We start from the raw sequence: 21,155 nt of genomic DNA, 5'->3' as shown, positions 1-21,155 counted from the left end.
TGGCAGAGAGCTTCTCACCAAAATCTCTACTGCAGCCAATGCGCAAACCATTCAGTTGGTAGACTGGAAACTCTACACAAAAGCCAACGAAGCGTTGCCAGATTGTTATTACATTTTTAAAACAAACGAAATGCGTATAGAAAATTGACTGAAATCAACAATTAATTGAATTGTTTATTGTTCAAAATGGGTGAATTGAAATAAACAATGTAGTTGGGTTGCAATTGTCCATAAAAACGCAAGCGTTTAGCCAAGACACAAACCCAGGGGCAAGTGCGCAGCTGTCAACGTTGCCGCCTGGCTGTCAGCTGATGTGCCAAATGGATGGCACCGAGCAGCGCAGTAGTTGATGGGCAACGACGACGACGGCGACGGCGAAGGCGAGTCCTTTTAGCCAAAGGATGCTACGATATTTGCGCAGTTTGCGTGCGGTTTTCGGAGCGAAAGGACGCAATAGCGGCAACCAAAAACTAGAGAAAAACAATATAAATACAAATTCAGCGCCACAACTTGACAGCGGCAACGGTAATGGGAAACGGCAATCGGACGGATTCCAATCAGCCGTGAGAAAACACTTCACACTCCACGCTCCACATTCCCTACCCCAACCTACCTACTTCCCTGTTCACTACACACTTCAGTCACCCCCTACTCGTGACCCCAAACACTTCACACTTCTCATCCAACTATTTGAAAACGCCGCAAAAAAAAGAGCAGGCAAATTATTTTAATAAAATGCAAATAAATATAATGCAATCTAGTTAGATTTTTTTTATTGAAATTTACGCGCGTTTTTTTGTGTCGTTGTCGTTGTTGTTGTTGTTGATGTTGTTGTTGACCGCATTAATAACAAACATTTAAAATCGTTTCGTGTGGGAAGAGGGTTCGTCCTCTGTTTGCTTTTGCCGGGCGTGTCGCGTGTGCACAGAACGCAGAACACAGAACCTGTAAAAAACCAAAAAAAACAAAAAGAAAGTAACTAACCTATAAACGTTGTGTGCGCTCTTTTGTTTTTGTTTCTTTGTTGCAGTGGAATATAATAACTGAAAACTATATAGGTACATATATGCGGTGTTTATTGTGATTGCGACACACGTGAGAATTAAACGGCTCTGCAAGGACCCTTGGATTACCTTGCGGGCCAAACAACAACAACACCAAGAACCAACCCGAACAGCAGCAGAAGAAAACAATCAAACAAAAAGCAAGAAAAAAAAAAGGCGGCCAAGTGGAAAGTGGTGCAGACAAAACAAAAAGTGGTAAGAGATCAGAGCATATTATATACATATAACCCATAACAATTCCTCCACACAACATTTAATATTATGATTATTTGTCATTATATTTTGTGGCTGCTGCTTTGAAGTTGATTTTGCGGTGCTGCCAATGTTATATATATATGTAGCTATAGCTATAGCTATTGCTCTAGTATTGCCATTTGCTATTGCTGCTGCGGTTGTGGCGGGTTTGTTGTGGCTCACACACAGGGCAAGAGAGAGGGAGAAAGGGGAGTGAAAGAGACTGATAACGATTGCTGATAGCTGCCCATTGGCAACCACAACCTTTTGCCTGTGGTAGGGGCAACTTTTGGTTTTGGTTAGGAGGAAGCTGCAACCTTTTTTGTGGGTTTGGGAAGCAATGACCCATTGATGGGTCTCGGGCTCGCAAGCAAGTTCAAATCGAATCATTTGTAGGCTTTATATTTAATTTGCATGGCATTTTCACCCCCTCCTCGCCACAGTCCTCCCACCCCTTACCGCACCCAAGAAAAGACAAAAGCAATAAAGCCTCCGCAACGCAGCAATTTGAGCAATTTCGACAAGTTTCTTATGCCATTTTCAATGGCTGTTTACAGTTCTTTTGCTCCGGCAAAAGTTTTCTTTTTTTTTTCGTTAACTGTTTTCTCTGATATTTTGTTTTCATCTTGTGTTCTCGTCGTCGTCGTCGTCGTCGTCATCGTCGTGTTTCATATATGAAAATTGCTTTTTGTGTGTCTGGTTGGGTGTGTGCTTTTGACACGACCCTAAAAGTATGCAATGCGAATTTTTACAAATGAGAAATTTTTACAGCCACTCCCGAAAGTATGCTATGCTTTTTTTTTCGTGTGCGCGTGCAACCAAATTATTCAAATTAGTATTAATCAAATGTAAATTTCTGTATGTGTGTGCGAATTTTTTTTCTTGTATAATTTTTTGCCTGCTTCAATGTTAAATGAATGTAATAAAGTAATTTGAATTGCATAAGAATGGAAAAGCACACGTGTTCACTTTAAATGCGTTAATATTTTATGCCGGAATATTTATAGAATTTGCAAATGGAATTTACGAAAAAAAGCTGTCCATAAATTGCAATTGTTTGTACTGAAAGAATGTTGAAATGTTTAATTTCAACAATTGGCAGAAATATCTTCACTAAGCAAGCAACGTCTAGACAATTCCATTGTCTCGTATTTGCAGAGCAATTTCTATTGAAAAAATATCCAGCTGCAAAGCAATTTCCTAATCAAAAATGATTAAATTCTAAGCGAAAATTCGGTGCACAAAAAAGAAATGAGATAGCAGAGCTGTAAAAGTTGAATAAAGTGTTTAATATTCATTCAAGTTTTGAAATATGTATTTATGCTCGACTGATTGTTAATGCTATTCTCGTTTGCTGATTGCATGCTGAATAATTTTATTTATGGAATTTCTGAGAAGAGTCGTAAAGAGTTATGCATATTAAATGTATGCGAAATGCTGCCAGCATTTTCGGTGGCTAAGCACACAGCATTTTTTGCGTAAATATTTCTAGAGACATTTCAATTGATTTACATTTGAATAATTTGAGGAAGATGATTGAAAAATAAATAATAAATAAATAAATATGAATTGAGTTTAAAATACGAGTTATTTAATTCAAATTAAGAATAGTCTTCACATTCAGTTGACTTATTTTAGTTTACTTTAGCAGTGTTAACTTCTTTTTACTGGTGCCAAATTTCTTGCGAATATTTCTGAAAACATTTCAATTGATTTGCATTGAAATGTTTTGGAAAAATACAAATACACATGATAAATAAATAACAATTAGGTTTAAAATAGAGTTTTTTAATTCGAAATTAAAAATAGTCTTTACATAAATTGTTATTCAGTTGACTTATTTTACTTTAGTTTAGAGCCGTGTAAAATTCTTTTTGCTGGTGCAAAATTCCAGCGCAAAAAAATTCTTCAAGCAGGCGAAATGCTAGCGAAATGCTAAAGCGGAACTCGAAGGTTCGAAGGGGGATTTGCTGGCATTATTTATGGTCGTTATTTTAACTTCATTCTCTTTGTGCTTTTGTCGTTGTCGCTAGTTTCTTTTTCATAGCATACTTTTGCGCGTCGTTGCATTACTTTTTATTGCACTGCAAGCAGCAGCAGCAGCAGCATCAGCAATGTTAGCAGCAGCAACAGCAGCAACTTTGTTGTTGTTTTGCAGCATATTTCGTTATTTTACATTTTATTTCCACTCAAGCAGAACTCATTGGAGAGCAAAGAAAACAGCGAGAAGTAAAGTAAAAAAATCGAGAGAGAGAGAGAGAGAGAGAAAGCAAAATTGTAAAGAACGCGTTAAGTGCTTAAAGCAGCAGCAACAGCAACAGCAACAGCAACCACAATATTACTTATTTCATATTTTATTTCTTTATATCTACATTTTTTTTTTTTTTTTTATCTGCTGATTTTGTGTGCGCAACAAAGAGTACAAAGACGCCCGCCGGCAACAGGCAGAGCTGTGGCGCTGCAGCCGCAGAAAATGGCCGCAGTAGCAGCTGAAGTAGCAACCGAAATAGCGACAACAACAACAACAACCACAGCAACAGCAACAGCAACAACTGCAGCAACATATTGACAAACTGATTGAATGAATGAGAAGAGCAGCAACAGCGGCGACGGCTGCGCGGATTGCTGAAGTTGTTGACGACGACGATGATGATGATGATGATGATGATGATGATGATGAAGACGATGAAGCCGAGCAGCCAAAACTACGACACAACAATGCCAATGCCAAGTGCCAACAACAAAAGCGGAAATTAAGTGCCAAAGGCAACGACAGCAACCGCAACGAAGCAAAATCAAAACTAAATTTACATAACAAAACAAGCAGCAGCTGAAAGCACAGCAGACGAGGCAAAAAAGCATAATCAAAATATACAGCAGCAGCAACAGCAGCAGCAGCAACAGAAACTCAAGCAGCAACAGCAACGGCAAGCAACAACCGCAACATGGCAATCGCTGCAGTGGGCAGCAGCAGCAGCCATTGTGGGCGTGGCCCGGCCAGCTTGTGGTTGATTTGGCTGCTGTTGGCGGCACCAGCATATGCGGCACCCGCAAAGACAGCAACTGTTGCTGAAGTGACAATAGCAGCAACAGCACCAGCAGCAGCAGCAGCAGCAGCAGCAACATCAAATGTAGCAACAGCAGCGCAACAGCTGCAAATAGGCGTTGAAGGCGATACGCCCACATTGATTGCAACTGGCAGGCAGCAACATGTGAGCCAGGCAACCACAAAAGCAACAACAACAACCTCTACGACAACATCACCAACAACAACAACAACAACCTCTACGACAACAACACCAGCAACAACAACAACAACAGCTGCACCAGCGGCAATCACAACTGCGAGTCTGACAACAGCAACAAGCATTGCCAGCAACAGCAGCAGCACTGCAACAGCAACCACAGCAGCAACCTCCACAACAACAACAACAGCGAGCAGCAACCATTTGCCGGAATCGGTGGTGCAGTTGCTCGATCTGGAAGTGACTGCAGCGCCACCTCAGAACAAAGGACACGACGGCCTCAAGCTGACCAAAAAGAAGCAGCTGCAACAGCAACACTTTCACGCCACCAGCACGTCACCAGCAGCAGCAGCAGCAGCAGCAACAGGAATGCTGCAGCCGGTGGCTAATGGCTATTTGGGACCCATTTTCATGGGCGAAAAGACATTCAGTGTGGTGCATCCACTAAAAAAGCCGCAACCAGCACAAGAACAGGAGCAACCAAAGGTGGATACGGAGTCGATTGAGTCGCAGCTGCGTGAAGGACGCATTGTTGAGATTCTGGCGCCAACAGCGTTGCTCGAGAGCAGCACAACAACAACCAGCAGCAGCAGCAGCAGCACGACAACTGACAGCAACAGCAACAGCAACAACTTGGGCAGCAGCACTTCAACAACCACCACAAGTCGCCCCATTTTGCCGCATGCAATGCTCTCGACAACTGTTTTCCAAGTGCCCGAACAGCAACAGCAGCAACAACCGACAGCCACAACAACAACTACAACCACAACAACAACAACAACAGCGAGCAGCACTCGCTTGCCATTTGTGGCTGCTGTTGCTGAAATAAGTGCGGTGCAAGCAACAGCACCTCGGACTGAATCCAAAATCTCCGACATACAAATCGAGGTCTATGACTCGACGGTGGATTCGATTGTGGCCTCAACGAATTTCCGCGATAATCAAGGCTATTATCCGTTGCCCCTGGAGCCAGCGATGGGCACCACAAAGCCACCACCAAGTTCGCCGGTGGTGCAAGAGCGTTTCACCCAATACGTGATCGATCGAGCGGATGTCTCCACACAACCCGCTGAGCCAGGGGTGGGAAAACCGGAGCCGGCGGCGATTGAGATACATATCAATGTGTCGGAGGCCTTTGGCAGCGAGAGCGAAGATCTTGAGTTCTCGTATCGCCAGCCAGCGAATAAACCAGCAAGCAAATCAAATGATGAGATACTTGTGGTCGAGATCATTGACAGCAGTACCGAGAACATTTCGTCGAGCGCCAGTTCCGAGCATTTGTTCAACTATCCCGGAGCATCGCAGCCACAGCCAGCGGTGAGGCCACCGCAAACGCAGGATGCAACCGACGAGCTGTTTATGGCGGATCGTGGCAATGGTTTGCCGCGACCACCGCATCCGCCACCGCCGCCACCGATGCCGCGCAAGCCGAGCATCGATCGGGATTCCGATACGATATTCTACATCTCGAACACCGAGGTGAAGGTGGGCGAATCGCTGCCCACCGCCAGCAGCAGCAGCAGCAGCAGCAACAACGAGCAGCAGCAGCAACGCAAACTGCAGCTGGAGAATCAATTCTTTCCAGCCAGCTACATTATGGAGCAACAACAGCAACAGCAACAACAACAGCAGCAGCAACAGAAGCTGCAGCGTAGCTCCTCCGAGGACATTATACTTTCACCGCTTCACAACACTGCCGATGCGCTGAAGATACTGAGAAGTCCGGCCATGTCTGGGGATGGGGCTCCGCCCTTGGATGTCACCTATGTGGGGGAATCGGTCATTGAGGTGGAGCAACAAGCGTTGCCCTCGACACAGCAGCCGCCGTTGATGGTCGCCAGCGTTCAACCGCAAGCGGACATCATCATACAGCCAGCGGTGTTGCCGGATCTGGCGATTGGAGTGCCGGTGATTGGTGAGCTGCCGCCACAGATTGAGCTCAAGGAGATCGACTATATGCCTGGCGAGCTCTTGGGCCAGAGTCAGGGTGGCATCTATGAGAATGACATCGAGAGCAATAGCCTGGGCATGGGCATGGGCATGGGCATCGGTCAACCGGATCCCGATGTCATCGAGAGTTCCATTCAATATGGCGGGGATTTGATCGATGATGGCGCTGGCGGTGGCTTCGATGGTGTCGAGGGTTCGTATCCCTTCGATAGTCCCGCGCATCGGTTGCAACAGCACCAGGTCAACGGACATCGCTACAGTCATTTGCATCGCGAACAGTTGCCAGTCGCCGAGCTCCTGAATGCCACGTTGCAGCAACAGCACAACAATGATAGCGGCAACATCTCGGAACTTGGGGGTGCTTCGGCCATGGCACCGTTGCAGCATGGCGGAGCTCAGTTCTTCGAGACACACACCAGGAATCCCTCAATGTCGGAGCAACCAGCAGGTAAAAACGACTAGCCTAGACTTTCGCATTGATGGCGAATTAAAGTTGAGTGAGTGTTTCTCTCGTTGCAGGTTATTTCAATCTCATTGCTGTCTCGGTGGGTCTCATCATTGTTGTGCTCGCCGCTGGACTCCTGACTTCCATGTATTGTGCAGTTCGGTAAGTGAAAGTCCTTTTGCTTATAGTTCTTAGATGAGGAAGATCAAAAGGGGTTATGGGTTCAACTTTGTAGAAGACTAAGTGGGCAATAATAGTTGAAGGAAAATCGGAGGGGTTAAGGGTTCAACTTACTATTTTTGACTACAATTGAAGTACACTCCAAACTTTGGTGGGACGTGAGCGGTCGCTCTACTAACTTATGTAAACCGCAAGGCTGATGTGTGCTTCAATAAACATCAACTTGACCCAGTACGTTATGGAGCTTTCGAGAAAAGACAGCCGGCTAAAATTCGGTGTTTTAACTATTCACTGTTTGTCGGATGCTAATGCTGATGGTTAAGCTGAGCATCACAAATAGTGAGTGATCAGTGCTGGAAATATAACGCATCCGGAATTAAGGAAACTCTCTGTGTATGACCAGTGTTATCATGACTCCGGCTGAAATACCTTTAATCGCTATGTCTAAATGATTTTCGTGACGTTTCACGGCTATCACCTAAGACCTGCGACTTCTGAGATGAAGCCTACATATACCGGTATAGCTGCGGACCTCGACTGGTCTCCGCTTCGCTCCTTCTAGGGGCAGTCGGTTCTACCTAAACCTAAACCTGTCGACTAAAGATCCAGATTGGCTAAAACTAATTTAAAATATCCTTAAATCATAACAGAAGACGACAATGCAATCATTAAGGGATTTACTAATTGGGAGTAAAGCTTTAGAACCCTCATTTACTTATAATTTTTGACTGAAGTCCTCAACAATCTTTCAAATACTATTTTCGAGTGTTTTCTTACATACTTTTAACTGAAGTCGCAAGACTAGATTTATTGTGATCACTTCTATTCTTAACAATCTTTCAAATACTATTTTCGAGTCGAATTTTAGAATCCTTCTAACAGCAGTACTTTCCTCCTCCTCCCAAATATAGTTCCTCAGCATTGTCCTTTTACTCAAAAACTATTTTTGACTTAAATTCCTCTACTGCAATTCTACAAATGCTCCAATTGAGTTTATTTTTGTTCAGAGCGAGTCATGGATATTCCATAGGAGCAATTCCTTAAACTTAAATGCTTTTTTCTCCTTCATATGAGATATTTCTTAAACCCAATGCTCTTTTTTCTTTTGAGCAATTAAAGCTTAGGGTCAGTAGCTGTTCCTATATTTAGCTAACTCTTCTGATTAAGTGCTACACTTTGTGCTATAAGATACAGCTGCTTTCGTCGACCTGACCTGCCACTTAATATAGTAGCCAGCTGTTCATTTCGTAGTATTCCTCTTAATTCCCAGCTACACAAGTTCCGTTCGAAGACCCCTTTCAGGTTGCTTTCTCTCTCTTGCTTTTCCCTTTAAGTCAGCCTTCAGTTGTAAACTGTTAAGTCAGTAGAAGAGAGAGAGAGAGAGAGAGAGAGAGAGAGAGGAGAGAAAACTCGTAAGTGAGTTAGTCTACGTCGTTGTGTCAAGGTGTCTTCAGCAGCAGCAGCAGCAGGAGCAGGAGCAGCACATAATAACCCTTCAGTGAGTGTCGAATCGGTTAAGTTGCAATGTCCTTCAAATCGAAAATAATTGCAACGCATTGCAGCTGATGCTCAATAAAAACATGAAACATGCCACAGGGTAATGTCAGGGGGAGAAACCGATGGATGGCAAGAACAAGAGCAAGAGCAATATTAAGGGGCAAAACCCACGAAGAAAGTAAGTGTGAAAAGAAAGCAGAGTTGACGAGCGTGAGATGCCACGGGGCTAAACTTGAAGCAGCGAAAGCTGCCACACACAAAAGCAAAAAGAACGGAAAAAGGCAAGGAAAGCGGAAGGGTGAAGCGGGGTTTTTGGTGAGGTGAGAAGAGGTTTTATATGGGGATAAAGGAAAGGAAAGGAATAGAAAGAAAAAGGGCGAGAAGCTGCGGCAAAATAAGTAGAACGTAAGCGAAGGCAGCAGCTGATGTGCAGTCAACTTCAAAGTGCCAAAAAGGGTTACCTGGCCACGCCCACGCGCACATACACACACACACACAATACGGACAGACAGACACGATACACACACACACACACTTACACACAAATACATACATAATACACATGGGAGGCGTGGCAAATCGCATTTATCAGCTTCATTCTGGCATTTTATTTCTCGCAACGCCAACGGCAGCTAAATCTCTGACTTGACTCTCGAAAGGGAAACGAGAGGTGAAGGGGAAGGGGAAGGGAGACGAAGGGTAGCTGGGTGGCAAAGCATGTGCTGTGACTGTGACGCAATGTCAGCACGCACATCCCTTTTTAGTGGGTGGCACGCTGCCATAAATCTCGAGCATGCCACGTAAATGGGAATTTGTTGCCGCCGTTGCTTTTATATGCGGCTACTAAATGCCAAACAAAATGAGAGGAGCAAAGGCAAAGTAGGGTGAGTGACTGAGTGCGAGTGCGAGTCAGTCGAAAATGTTAGAGGCGCCACAAATCAACGCAACGCCCTTCGACAGACGTTTGCCGGAAGTTGCGGAAGTTGCCACGGCGACAGACACAGAAAGAGAAAGAGAGAGAGGAAAAGGGAGATGATGAAGATGCCAACAACAGTAGCTAACAAGGCAAAGGCGACGCATGTTGCAAGCAGCAGCATAAAACGCCAAATGGCAACCGCAAAGCGTTGCCAGTTGCCACACACACACACACTTGGACAGCAGCTCAAACTCGACAAATGCGCAACGGAAATAAATTTCGCCTTGCCATTTTTTCTTTTGCTTCGTTTTCGCCTCTGCGGTCACACAGAGAGAAGCGAGGCTAAAAGGAAATTGCACAATAAACTGTCGAGACGAGAAATTAGTTGTTGTTGTTGCTGTTGTTGTTGTGTCGTTCTTTCCTTTTTTGGGCAAAAGAAGAAACGCATTAAAAACGAAAGTACAATTTGAGAAGCTCTTAAGTGGAGAGGTGCGGTAAAGGGAGAAGTGCGTCTCATGTGCAACACCTTTTGAGTAATTTCATTTGTTTTGCTGCTGCCTCTTGCTGCGTTGCACAAGCCACGAGAGCACTCAATTCTACGGCGAAAGCTTTTAAATAGATGAATTGCCCACAAAATATACCTGCAAGTAGTTGGGCAGCCCTTTCCTCTCTCTCTCTCTCTCTCTCTCTCTCTCTCTTAAATGCTTTTAAACAGATTGGCAACACTCTGGAGACCATTCCTGTGTTTATCTGGCAACTCCATAAGCATCTGGACACTTGGGCAGTTGCTGCTGCCACTTGCAATTGCAGCTCTTCCCTTTCTCCGCCTCCGCCTCTTCCCCTTCATCCTTTCTCTTCTTTATGCGATTGTTTCGCTTACTTAAATACTTTTAAGCCGATTGGCAACACTCAAGGGATATGTTTTGTATTTGTCTGGCCACAAGCAATTGCAGTTTGACAGTTATGAAAGCAACAGCTCCACTGCATCGTCTTTCTCTCTTTCTTTGCCCACTATTCCCTATTCCAATCTAGCTGTCTTTGTCTGGCTTTCATTAGGGAACTGCGCTGATTTTGTTTGCCATCGATGTTCAGCACTTGCTTAATTGCAATCGATCGTTACACAATTCAGTAATTCATTTGTTTGTGCTTCAATGATTAAATTCTTTAAATTGCACTGATATGGCAACGCCGTATATGTTAATATTAGTTATTGCTTTCACTTATTAGCATAATTATTTGCTCCTCGATTTGACTTATTTCACCATTGCTGGTAAAATATTAAAAATCAATAAAAAAACAATATATACATTTTACCGAAGTGGCAACGCTGCACTGCTTCCCCATTATTATTGGCTTATAGATATGTGTGAAATGAGGAATTGGCTGAAATTCGATGAATATTGGCAAAGTCAAATATGAAATTATTAAAAATAAATGAATTCTACCGATGTGGCAACGCTGTGATGCACAATACGGTACATTGCTTCTTCCTTATCATTGGCTTATAGATTTCTGTGCTTTTGAATGAAGAATTGACAGAAATTCGATGGCTAGTGGCAATAACAAAATTCAAAATCATTAAGAACAAAATAAGTTGTACCGATGTGGCAACGCTGATCCGCAAAAAACGAGAACTAGTGTAGTTCTTCTTCATTATTATTGGCTTATAGATTTTTATGCTTTCAAATAGAATAATTGGCAGAATTTCGATGGTTATTGTCTCTTGATATTTAGAAAAAATATTTGTAAAATTGAAGCAGTTGGGCAACTCTATGGGAATGGGAATTTCGCAGCCTTTGGAAGAGCTGCCTCAAAGTAGGCAACACAATTGTTAAATTTCTTGGGGGATTTCGTCAACATTTGCAATGCATGGCATTTCATAAATATGTTATCTCAATATTTCCTACTTACCATCTCAATTTCTTTTAACTTTCTTCCACTTTCTCTCTCTCTCTCTCTCTCTCTCTCTCTCTCTCTCTCTCTCTCTCTTTCTGTCTCTGTGTACTCTTTGTGTATTTTTGCAGTTATTTCTTGAACAAGAATGCGACTTCGAGTGCCGCTGGCGATGACAGCGAACAGGGACAGGGACAGGACTCAAAGCAAGAGGTAAGTGCCCAGATTGTTGCATAAATGATGATGAACTAGAACGTCATAATGATGAGCAGCATAATAATAATGTTAATCGTGATGAGGAAGAATAAGATGGTGCAGATGTAATAGAAGAAGAAGATGAAGATGAAGAAGAAGGAGTTGAGTCGAAGGTACGCAACACAAAACTTCAACTGGGAAATTTAAACGCAAATGCCGTCAAGTGTCTGAAAGTTTTGTTGGCAAGCCGCGTGCACCACAACAGCACAACACTTGCAACTGCCGCCCCCACCCGCCCCTCGCCTGCCACACCCCTCAAAGAATGTTGCGTAGCATTTTTCGAATTTCCAAACGCAATTTGATTGCCATAAAAGCTGAGCTGAGCTGCAGCTTTTCTCTCTCTCTATCTCGCTCTCTTCTGATATCTTTTGTCTGCCTTTTTCTCTCATTGTGCTTTCCAGTTGTCATCGGTGGCTGCCTCATCGCCTGTGTCGCAGCACAGCAGCAATCGCGAGAGTAATAATCCGCAACTGGATTGCAAACAGAATCCGCAGCATCCAAATGCCGCCCTAATACGCTCCATGTCGTTGGCCTTGGCCAGCGGCGTGCAGCGCATTGAGTTTCAGTTTGAGGCACGTGCCGAACAGCAGCAGCAAACGCCGAGTGGCACCACAACGCCCTTGGCCACGCCCACATCGACATTTGCCGGCGGCTTTGCATTCAGCGGTTCCGTCACTAAGATGACGCTCAAAGATAATCATCTCATTGTCGTCACTGAAGAGCGACACGTAAGTCCATCCATCATCCACAGCCCACAATCTACGATTAACAGAGTTGCCGTTGCTGTTAACAGTTCACTGTTAATTGCTTAACATTCGCTGTTAACTCAAACGTCGTTCTGTACACGTTTTTGTCTGCCTGTCTTTGATGTCGTCCCTCCTTTCTTGTTCTCTCATTTGCTCTCTCTTTGTGTCTTTGCTTGAACCTTAGGGTAGCACAATGCCCCTTCAGAGGATCACACATAAGTAGGTGTTGTGCTGGAACTAGTTCAGTGAACCAGCCAATAAAGATTGCTCCTAGTTTTGAGGTTAACTTAATTAGTATTATACTGCAGTTGTAGAGTATTGTAGAGTATTTTTGCTACTAAACTAGTTCACAAAAGTGAAGAAGAAAGTACTGAACGTAGGTGTTGTGCTGGAACTAGTTCAGTGAACCAGCAAATAAAGATTGCTCCTAGTTTTGAGGTTAACTTAATTAGTATTATATACTGTTATTGTAGAGTACTTTTTATATATTATGTTTTACCAATGTACTAAACTAGTTCACAAAAGTGAAGAAGAAAGTACTGAACTTATTTGTTGTGCTGGAACTAGTTCAGTGAACCAGCAAATAAAGATTGCTCCTAGTTTTGAGGTTAACTTAATTAGTATTATATACTGTTATTGTAGAGTACTTTTTATATATTATGTTTTACCAATGTACTAAACTAGTTCACAAAAGTGAAGAAGAAAGTACTGAACGTATTTGTTGTGCTGGAACTAGTTCATTGAACCAATAAAGTAAAAAAAGCGCAATACAGATAGCCCTTGGCTTTGGTATTAACTTAATTAGTAGTATAATGTTATTGAAGAGTTTTATTTTTATCACGTTTTAAAAATGTACTAAATTAGCTCACAGACTTTCTGAACTAGTACTCAACTAGTTCACAAGCTTACAGTAGTGATGAAAATATGACGTTTTACGTATTTCATTTGAGTAATTAAAAAAAATATTAATCTTAATTCAAATTCAAATGTAAAATGTAAAATTTCATTTTGTTTCAATATTTCTTTGCATTACTGAACTGAACTAGTTCACATATTAATATATTCTCAATCGTAATTTGTACTTTTTAAACCAGTTCAAGTTAGTCTCAACTCTTTCATTAAAAATCGTTGTAAAATAGAATTAAAAAAAAAAGAAATTTATCTAGTTAGTGAAATATGAATTCCAACATGTCCTTTAAAATAGAATCCGGCAAGCGTAAAATATAATTGAGCTTCAGCTATGAAGATGCAGCACCTACTATGTAAATTCCTACCAAGGGGTCTCTTGTGTTAAGTGTTGTATAAGTGTAATTCATTCTCTCTCTCATTCTTCCACACACTGATTTGCTTGCCTCGTAATAGCATCTCGTAACTTTTTGTCTGTTTTTCGCTCTGTCTTTCTCTTTCTAACACACACTAATATAAATGTAATACACTTTTTTTGCTCTGGTCAATCATGTTGATTTGATATTGATGTTGTCGTAGATTTTGATTGATTCGATTGATTCAATGCTATTCATATTGTGTGTATTTGTGTGTGTGTGTGTGTGTGTGTGTGTGTGCCTGCTCTTAGCTCGTAAGCAGAGACAAACGTCTCATTCTTTTACTTTTTCCCCTTTTTACGAGCTGACTCTGTGTATATCTATGTCTGTTATTTCTCTCAATGTCTTAAATTGTTGTGGTTCCCTTACAATTGAGTAAATTTGCCCTTGTGTAAGAAATTCAAAATATTTCCAAGTGTATACTATAGTTGTCTCATTCTTGTGCACCCTTTTAAATGGCACAATTGTCTGTCTCATATACGCCCAATATTAAACAATGCATTTGCCTTTTCAATGTTGTCTACTTTGATGACTAAATAGCACATTAATCAATTTCAATTCACAATTGTATGTTTCGTGCCCTAATAATTCCAAGTGCATACTATAGTTGTCTCTTTCCTGCGCTCCCTTTTCAATGTTTGTGTCTTTTCATCCAATTTTAACTATGCGTTTGCTTTTGCAATGTTGTCTACTTTGATGACTATGTAAATATCACATTAATCAATTCCTTTATATTCAAAATTGTATGTTTCTTGCCCTAATAATTCCAACTGCATACTATAGTTGACTCTTTCCTGCGCACCCAAATCTCTGTCTCTTTTACACCCATTTCAATATTGTCTACTTAATGCTACAATTGTCTCTTTTACACCCAATATTAACTCGTATGTATTTGCCTTTTCAATGTTGTCTACATTGATGACTAATTAACTAACATTAATCAATCGAACTGTACATTTATCTCGCTGTCTCTTTCCCGCTCGTTCACCCTGTCAACACCCTGCGTGGAACACCCTGTGCCCATTGACTTTAGCTACTATTTGTCAGACAGTCCTCAGGCAAAATATTTCCCCCTCTTCCTGTCCCTCTCTCTCTCTCTCTGTCTGTCTCCCTCTCTCTGTGAAGTGTAAATGTGCCACAAGCAAAGCAAATGCAAATGCAATTTTCAACACTTTCCGCATGGCAGGCACTCGATTTGTCTCTCTACGCTTCGCTCCAGTTGCAACATCCTGTGTGGCAACTTTTACTCTCTCACTCTCTCTCTCTCTCTCCTCTTTACACTTGTTGTTCTTGATGTTGTTGTTGTCGTACTTGATGTCGTTGATGTTGTCGCTCTTGTTGTTGTTGTTGTTTTCGTTGTTGTTGCCTGCTGCACCTGCTCTCCGTGCCTTATAGTTTTTCTCGTTGCCTTTTGGCTCATTTGTCTCACATGTTTCTTCTCGCAGGATATTTCGCGCAACGCACGCGAAACCAAAATGCACACAGACAAGGACGGTGTCTTTGTGGTGGAAGTGGCACGTGGCATCGACTCCAAACAGCCACCCGATAGCCCAGCTGCAGCCGCTGCAGCAGCTGCTTCCGCTGACATCACCGAGCTGCCCTTTGACACTTCGAACAGCAATGGCGGGCTGAAGCAATCGTCGGCGGCTTTGGAGAATCGCTCGTTGCCACCGAATCACGAACAGGTGCAGATCCATGCACCGCCCAGCGACTTTGCCAATCCCTTGCCCACAGGTGGAGCAGCTGGTGGAGCAGTAGCAGCTTCCGCTGCTGGTTTGCATCTCATTGAGGAGGAAACACTTGCGGCCGATGAGGAGGCAATGATGTTGCCCGAGTCGCAGCCATTGCAAGCCACCGCTGCCACGGGTTTGTCGCAATCGGATTTGAGTTCCACATCGTCGAGTGATTCGAACAAACGTTACTCGTATGGCAACCAGGAGCTGTATGTCATCGATCAGCCCGGTTATGTGACTAATGCCCCAACGGTGATTAGTATTCCACTGCTGATCAGCGAAGAGACAGCAGTTGAGCAACAGCAACAGCAGCAGCCACAACAGCAATCGCCCCAGCAACAGCAAAAGAAAGAGGAGCCAGAGAAGCAGCTTAAGGAGCAGCAGCAGACTACTGAGCAAAGGGAGCAAAGGGAAGACAAGACAGAGATGCAAAAGGAAGCAAAGTCAGAGTTGCAAAAGGCTGCTGAACAGTTAGAGCAGCCAAAGGAAGCAAAGTTAGAGCTGCAAAAGGAGGAAGGTAAACAGTTAGAGCAGCCAAAGGAAGCAAAGTCAGAGCAGCACAATGAAGAGCAGCCGGAGCCTAAGAAAGAGCAACAGATTGAGCTGACAGAGGAGCAGACAAATGACATTGAGCAGCAGTCAGAGCTGAACATAACTGACGCAGAAGTCAGAACTCCGAAAATGACTGACGAGCAAGAGCTAAAAAGCAAGACAGCAGAGGACAAAGAGGTAGTCGAGGAAGCTCCTAAGACGGAAACTCAACAGGAGAAGCAACAGGAAAGTCCTGCGAAGGAAACACAAGAAGAGAAGCAACAGGAAACTTCTGAGACAGAGATTCAAGAGGAGACACCAAGAGAATCGCTAAAGGAAGAGACTCAGAATGAACTAGAGATTCAGCAAGAGAATGAACTACAGACTCAACAACAGAATGAACTCGAACTGACTCAACAGGAGGAGACTCAACCGGAGCCTCAAGGTGGAGCAGAGTTGCCAGCAGAGGAGCCCGAGTTAAAGTCTCAGCCACTTTGTAGCGAGGAGCAACCGAAGCCAGAGCCAATTGTGGAAGCCGAGTGTAACTACGATAGTTTGATGAGTCTGCCGGAACCGCCGACAAACGAAGAGATTATGAACGAGGAGCTCAACGATTACGCGCTAATGGAATCGAATCAATTGGATTCGCTGCCACCGCCACCGCCACCGCCGCCAGCATCAGCAGCAGCCGTGATCAATGACAATGGTCACAACAACAATAAGGAGCTGCCACCTCTGAGCAATGGGAAGTCAGACCAAGGCGGACCAGGAGCAGACGCAGAGCCATCGACATTGACGCCACCCGCCTCGCCGCCAGCATCGCCAACAGCATCGGCCACAGCATCGTCAACAGCAACAGCTACGCTCTGCGGTGGCGGTGCTCTCAGCAATGGCATCCATGCGGTGGCTGTCAATGGCAGTTAAGAGCAGACCGACACACAAATTGATGATGGAAGGAGGGAAAAAAAAACCAAAAGGTAAGCTCGAAATGAAATAGTGCACTACATTTTAAGAGGATGTGTTTTTTTTTTATTGCGTGTATATTGAGGATGCGAAATGCAAGAAAGGCATTCAATTCGCCGCAATCCTTTCGCGCCTCAATGAATGTTTAGGCTAGGCTAAGGGCAATAGGCTGGCAATAAGCCTAATCTAATACGAAAAGAATACAACCAAATATTTATATTAATAATAATGATATACTATTTCAATTTTTCCACTTAACTGTTTGTTGATTTTCAAAATATTGAAACAAAAAAACAAAACAAAACAAAAATCACAAAAAAAAAACCAAAAACAAAAACAAATGATAATATTTAAGAACAATTCAAATTCCGATTAATATAAATAAATCATAATTAATTGTTTGTCTATTTGCGGCTGGCGCCAAACCCCCGAAAAAGAAAAAACAAAAGAAGCGCTGGCCAACACTGCTATTTCAATGTCTATCTACAAACTACGAAAAAACATTTGAATAAATATACTATATGAAAAAGAGGGAAACAACAAAACAAAACAAATAATAATAATAACCACCCTCTACCATACCATAGAGCTCTCCCCACCTCCCCGTCACAATGTGGTATAATCGTACGACATATTCAACAAAAAGAAAAAAAAATCGACAAAAAAATATCGAAACAATACGAAAAATCTGCATAAATACATATATTCAATGAATTACTATCTACATACAAATAGATACATACGAAATTGCGAACGAAAAACCAATTCATAAATTTAATTCCCGCAACTGCAGTCTCTTTAAAATGATCTCAAACAACCTAAACTACGCCAACGTGCTCATTGAACTCAGCTAACAAAAGTCTCTTAGCTTGCTAATTTGGCACAAAGACTTCAACAAGTGTTGAGAGTGAAAAACTTGAAATCTTTTTGAGATGCAAACACACTAATGAATTCATTTATCATAGAAACAATAGAACTACAACTTAAACGTAGTATTCGTAGCATCAACATCATTTTTGAAATCAAAGTGAACTTAGTTAGCTTACGCGTTTGAGCAGTAGAACTTTTTTTATACAGGCTTTTTGAAATCCACTCACACACAGATACACAGAGACACAAATTCGTAATTAGTACGGCAACTAACCCAATGAACTCAGTTATCTTAGCAGCTGCGCAGACAAAATTTGGTACGTAGACTACAATTCGTCTAGGCAAGCAATATGCAAAATCTTTTTGAAATCAATGCAACAGTTTTTTCGTTCGTATTTAGTACGGCAACTTATTCAATGAAATCACTCTTCTTAGCAACTGCGCAGTTAAAATTAAGTATGGAGACTAGAATTGGGCTTGTCAAGCAAAATGCAAAATTTTTTTGAAATCAATGCAACAGTTTTTTCGTTAGATAGACAGAAAGCCAAAAGTCGCAAGCGGACATAGCGCATTTACAAGTCGTGCGATTGCGACTTTATAACACCGATTTATATACATACATATATATACTTTCAAACATTTCTTTAACGTGACAAGTAATCAAATGTGCCGAAATTTACACAGAAGAAGAAGAACAACAACAACCAAACAACAACACACACAATTTACAATAACAAATTTATACAATATACTTATGAACTTTACTTATACTACAACATACAACTGAGTAAAAAACAACTTGTGTAATCTTTTAAGCAAAACGAAAAAATAAAAAAACAGAAAATTAGTAACTAGAAAAATAGTTTCACATACTAAACTAAAATACAAACAGAAAGAGGACTTCAAATTCAAAGTAATTAATACGAAAAAAAGGAGTAAAAAACATTAAATATTAACTATATATGAATGTACTATGTATGGCTAAGATAAACAATTAAATGAACAAAAACAAAGAACGAAGAAAAAATGGAATACTTAGTGAAAAGCAAAATCAAATAAATGAATTATAGACGAAAGATTAAGATCGAACTCTTTAAATAGACGTAAAATCGAATATTTATTAAATGCAAGTCAAGATTTCAATATGAGAAAAAAACCAAATTGATAAGATTATAACAAAATAATATAATAAATGGTAATAATGATAGATGAAAGAATAATGCGTGAACTGCAAGTGACGCGTATTTTATACAAGTAGAAAATTCTATGCAATACCCAAAGGATATAGCAAGTTATATATACACAAGATCGGTTCAGATCGGTTGATTTTAAGTTTCTCTTTAAGTTTCTCAATTTTCTCAATTGTTGATTCCGATGATTGTTTCAATTGTTTTATTGACAATTTGTTTTTTTCCTTTGTTGCTTGTGTCTGACATAAGATGCAACGACGAACGATGAATTATTGGATATGAATATATATATATATATACAAATATGAAATATAATACTAAAATATGAAATACTTATATAATCATACATAGAACTAACTCTAAGCGAGTGTAGTTAAACATTTTTTTTTTTTTTGTATTAAGAAACGCCAAAAAAAAAGAATATTACGAAAAACCCAAAATAAATTATGAAATGATGAAAATGAAAATGAGAATGCGAATGGAAAACACAGAAAACAGAATAAGTAAATGTGATTGTTATTTAACTTAAGTTACGATTAAATTGAATAATTGATATGTGTGTGAATGTCTGTAAGGTATGCCAAAAAAACAACATATATATATATAAATATATATATATATCTATATATATATATATAAATATATAAAGCCAAGTAAATAGCCAAAACAACAAAAACAAAAAAAAAAAAACGAAACACACGAATGATGCAAAACGAAGCCCAAGAATGGAACAGTAAAAGCTGAAAAAACAAGAATATGGTAACTACGCGAATGTAAGGCTACTAAGCGAGCATGACATAATGTCAACCTGCGATCGGAAAATAAAGAATAACATGAAATTCAATATTAAGCATTCAACCGTGTTTTATTCAAAGGGAAATCAAGCCAAGACAATGACAACTGTTCTAAAAGTATTGAAGTAAGTATTGAAGCCTTCAAGAAAACCAAGCTCTGATAATAGAAATCTGAAAGTGTCTTCTTCTAAGTTGAATTGAATAAATAAGCGAATAAAATAAATATGAACAAGTAAGTAAGATCCAATCGAGTGTGGTCGACTGTGAGATACCCGCTACCCATTGTGAATAAAAGCAAAGTATTATTATGGTATTTATTTTAAAATATACTCAATGAATATACCGCAAAAATACTATATATCAACAGCTGCATTTGGTATATTGATATATGTTAGTACTACATTCAGAATAAGATATTATTCGTAAAATATGGCATATTGAAATATCGCAAAAATACTAAAAATATACCAAAGGCAATATTTGGCATATAGATATAGTTATACATTCAGAATATGGTATTAGTCTTGAAATATGCCAGGCGCATATACCACAAAAATACTAAAAATATGCCAAAGGCAATATTTGGTATATATGTACATATAGTTTTACATTCAGAATGTGGTATTATTCGTAAAATATACCAGATTTATAAACCACAAAAATACGAAAAATATGCCAAAGGCGTTGTGTACTATATTGATATATAACTACATGCAAAATTCAGTATTATCCAAAATATACTAGATGAATATACCGCAAATATACAAAAATATACCATGGAAGTCATAAAAATTAGTGCTTTAAAAAAATAAAATACATACATATCTCCATCTCTTATAGTCTCTGAGATCTAGGTGTTCATATGGACGGACAGCCAGACAGACGGACATGGCTTTATCTTCTTGGCTGTTGACGCTGATAAAGAATATATATACATACTTTTTAGAGTCGCAAATGCCTCCTTTTGCCTATTACATACATTTCCTGCAGGCACAAAGTTATATTACCCTTCTACTCTTTGTGTACCATAGCGTCTATAAGAACAGTTAAAATTAAGAATGAAAGCCTTAAGGAACACAAAACTCTGACGCCTTCTTGAAAATTAGAGTTGAGTAAAATTGAATCAACAACACACCAGTCACGTTCTAATAAAATATATAAACAAAATATTAATAGTTACTACAGAAAACGAAGTGCATAAATCCTTTTAAATGAAAGCGTGATAAGATTAGAATACACAATGCAAAAGCATTTAGATATATAGTATGCCAGTTATTTGTAGCCTGCACTTGTCAGGCAACTGAGCTGCAACTGAGCCATGTTAAAG

At 40.7% G+C, this 21,155-nt stretch overlaps 1 protein-coding gene across 3 annotated transcripts; it reads left to right on the top strand.

The window, feature by feature from the left end:
* Positions 1 to 1,004: 1,004 nt before the first annotated feature.
* LOC133847984 (uncharacterized) lies at positions 1,005 to 19,428 on the top strand. 3 transcript variants are annotated; one of them, XM_062283344.1, is made up of 7 exons: positions 1,006 to 1,259; positions 3,717 to 4,713; positions 5,302 to 6,941; positions 7,013 to 7,100; positions 11,556 to 11,637; positions 12,081 to 12,407; positions 15,193 to 19,428. In XM_062283344.1, the coding sequence occupies exons 2-7, from the start codon at positions 4,244 to 4,246 to the stop codon at positions 16,933 to 16,935; spliced, it is 4,350 nt and encodes a 1,449-aa protein (XP_062139328.1). In that variant the 5' UTR covers positions 1,006 to 1,259; positions 3,717 to 4,243; the 3' UTR covers positions 16,936 to 19,428. The 3 variants fall into 3 exon arrangements, with proteins under 3 accessions (XP_062139326.1, XP_062139328.1, XP_062139327.1); XM_062283342.1 differs by having other exon boundaries at positions 1,005 to 1,259; positions 3,717 to 6,941; XM_062283343.1 differs by lacking the exon at positions 12,081 to 12,407 and having other exon boundaries at positions 1,008 to 1,259; positions 3,717 to 6,941.
* The last annotated feature ends 1,727 nt before the right edge of the window (positions 19,429 to 21,155 follow it).

The sequence above is a fragment of the Drosophila sulfurigaster genome, chromosome X (genome assembly GCF_023558435.1).
Source record: "Drosophila sulfurigaster albostrigata strain 15112-1811.04 chromosome X, ASM2355843v2, whole genome shotgun sequence".
In the NCBI taxonomy this organism is placed as follows: domain Eukaryota; kingdom Metazoa; phylum Arthropoda; class Insecta; order Diptera; family Drosophilidae; genus Drosophila; species Drosophila sulfurigaster.
Note: the sequence above shows the minus strand (reverse complement) of the source record. Positions and strands in the feature narration are given on the sequence as shown.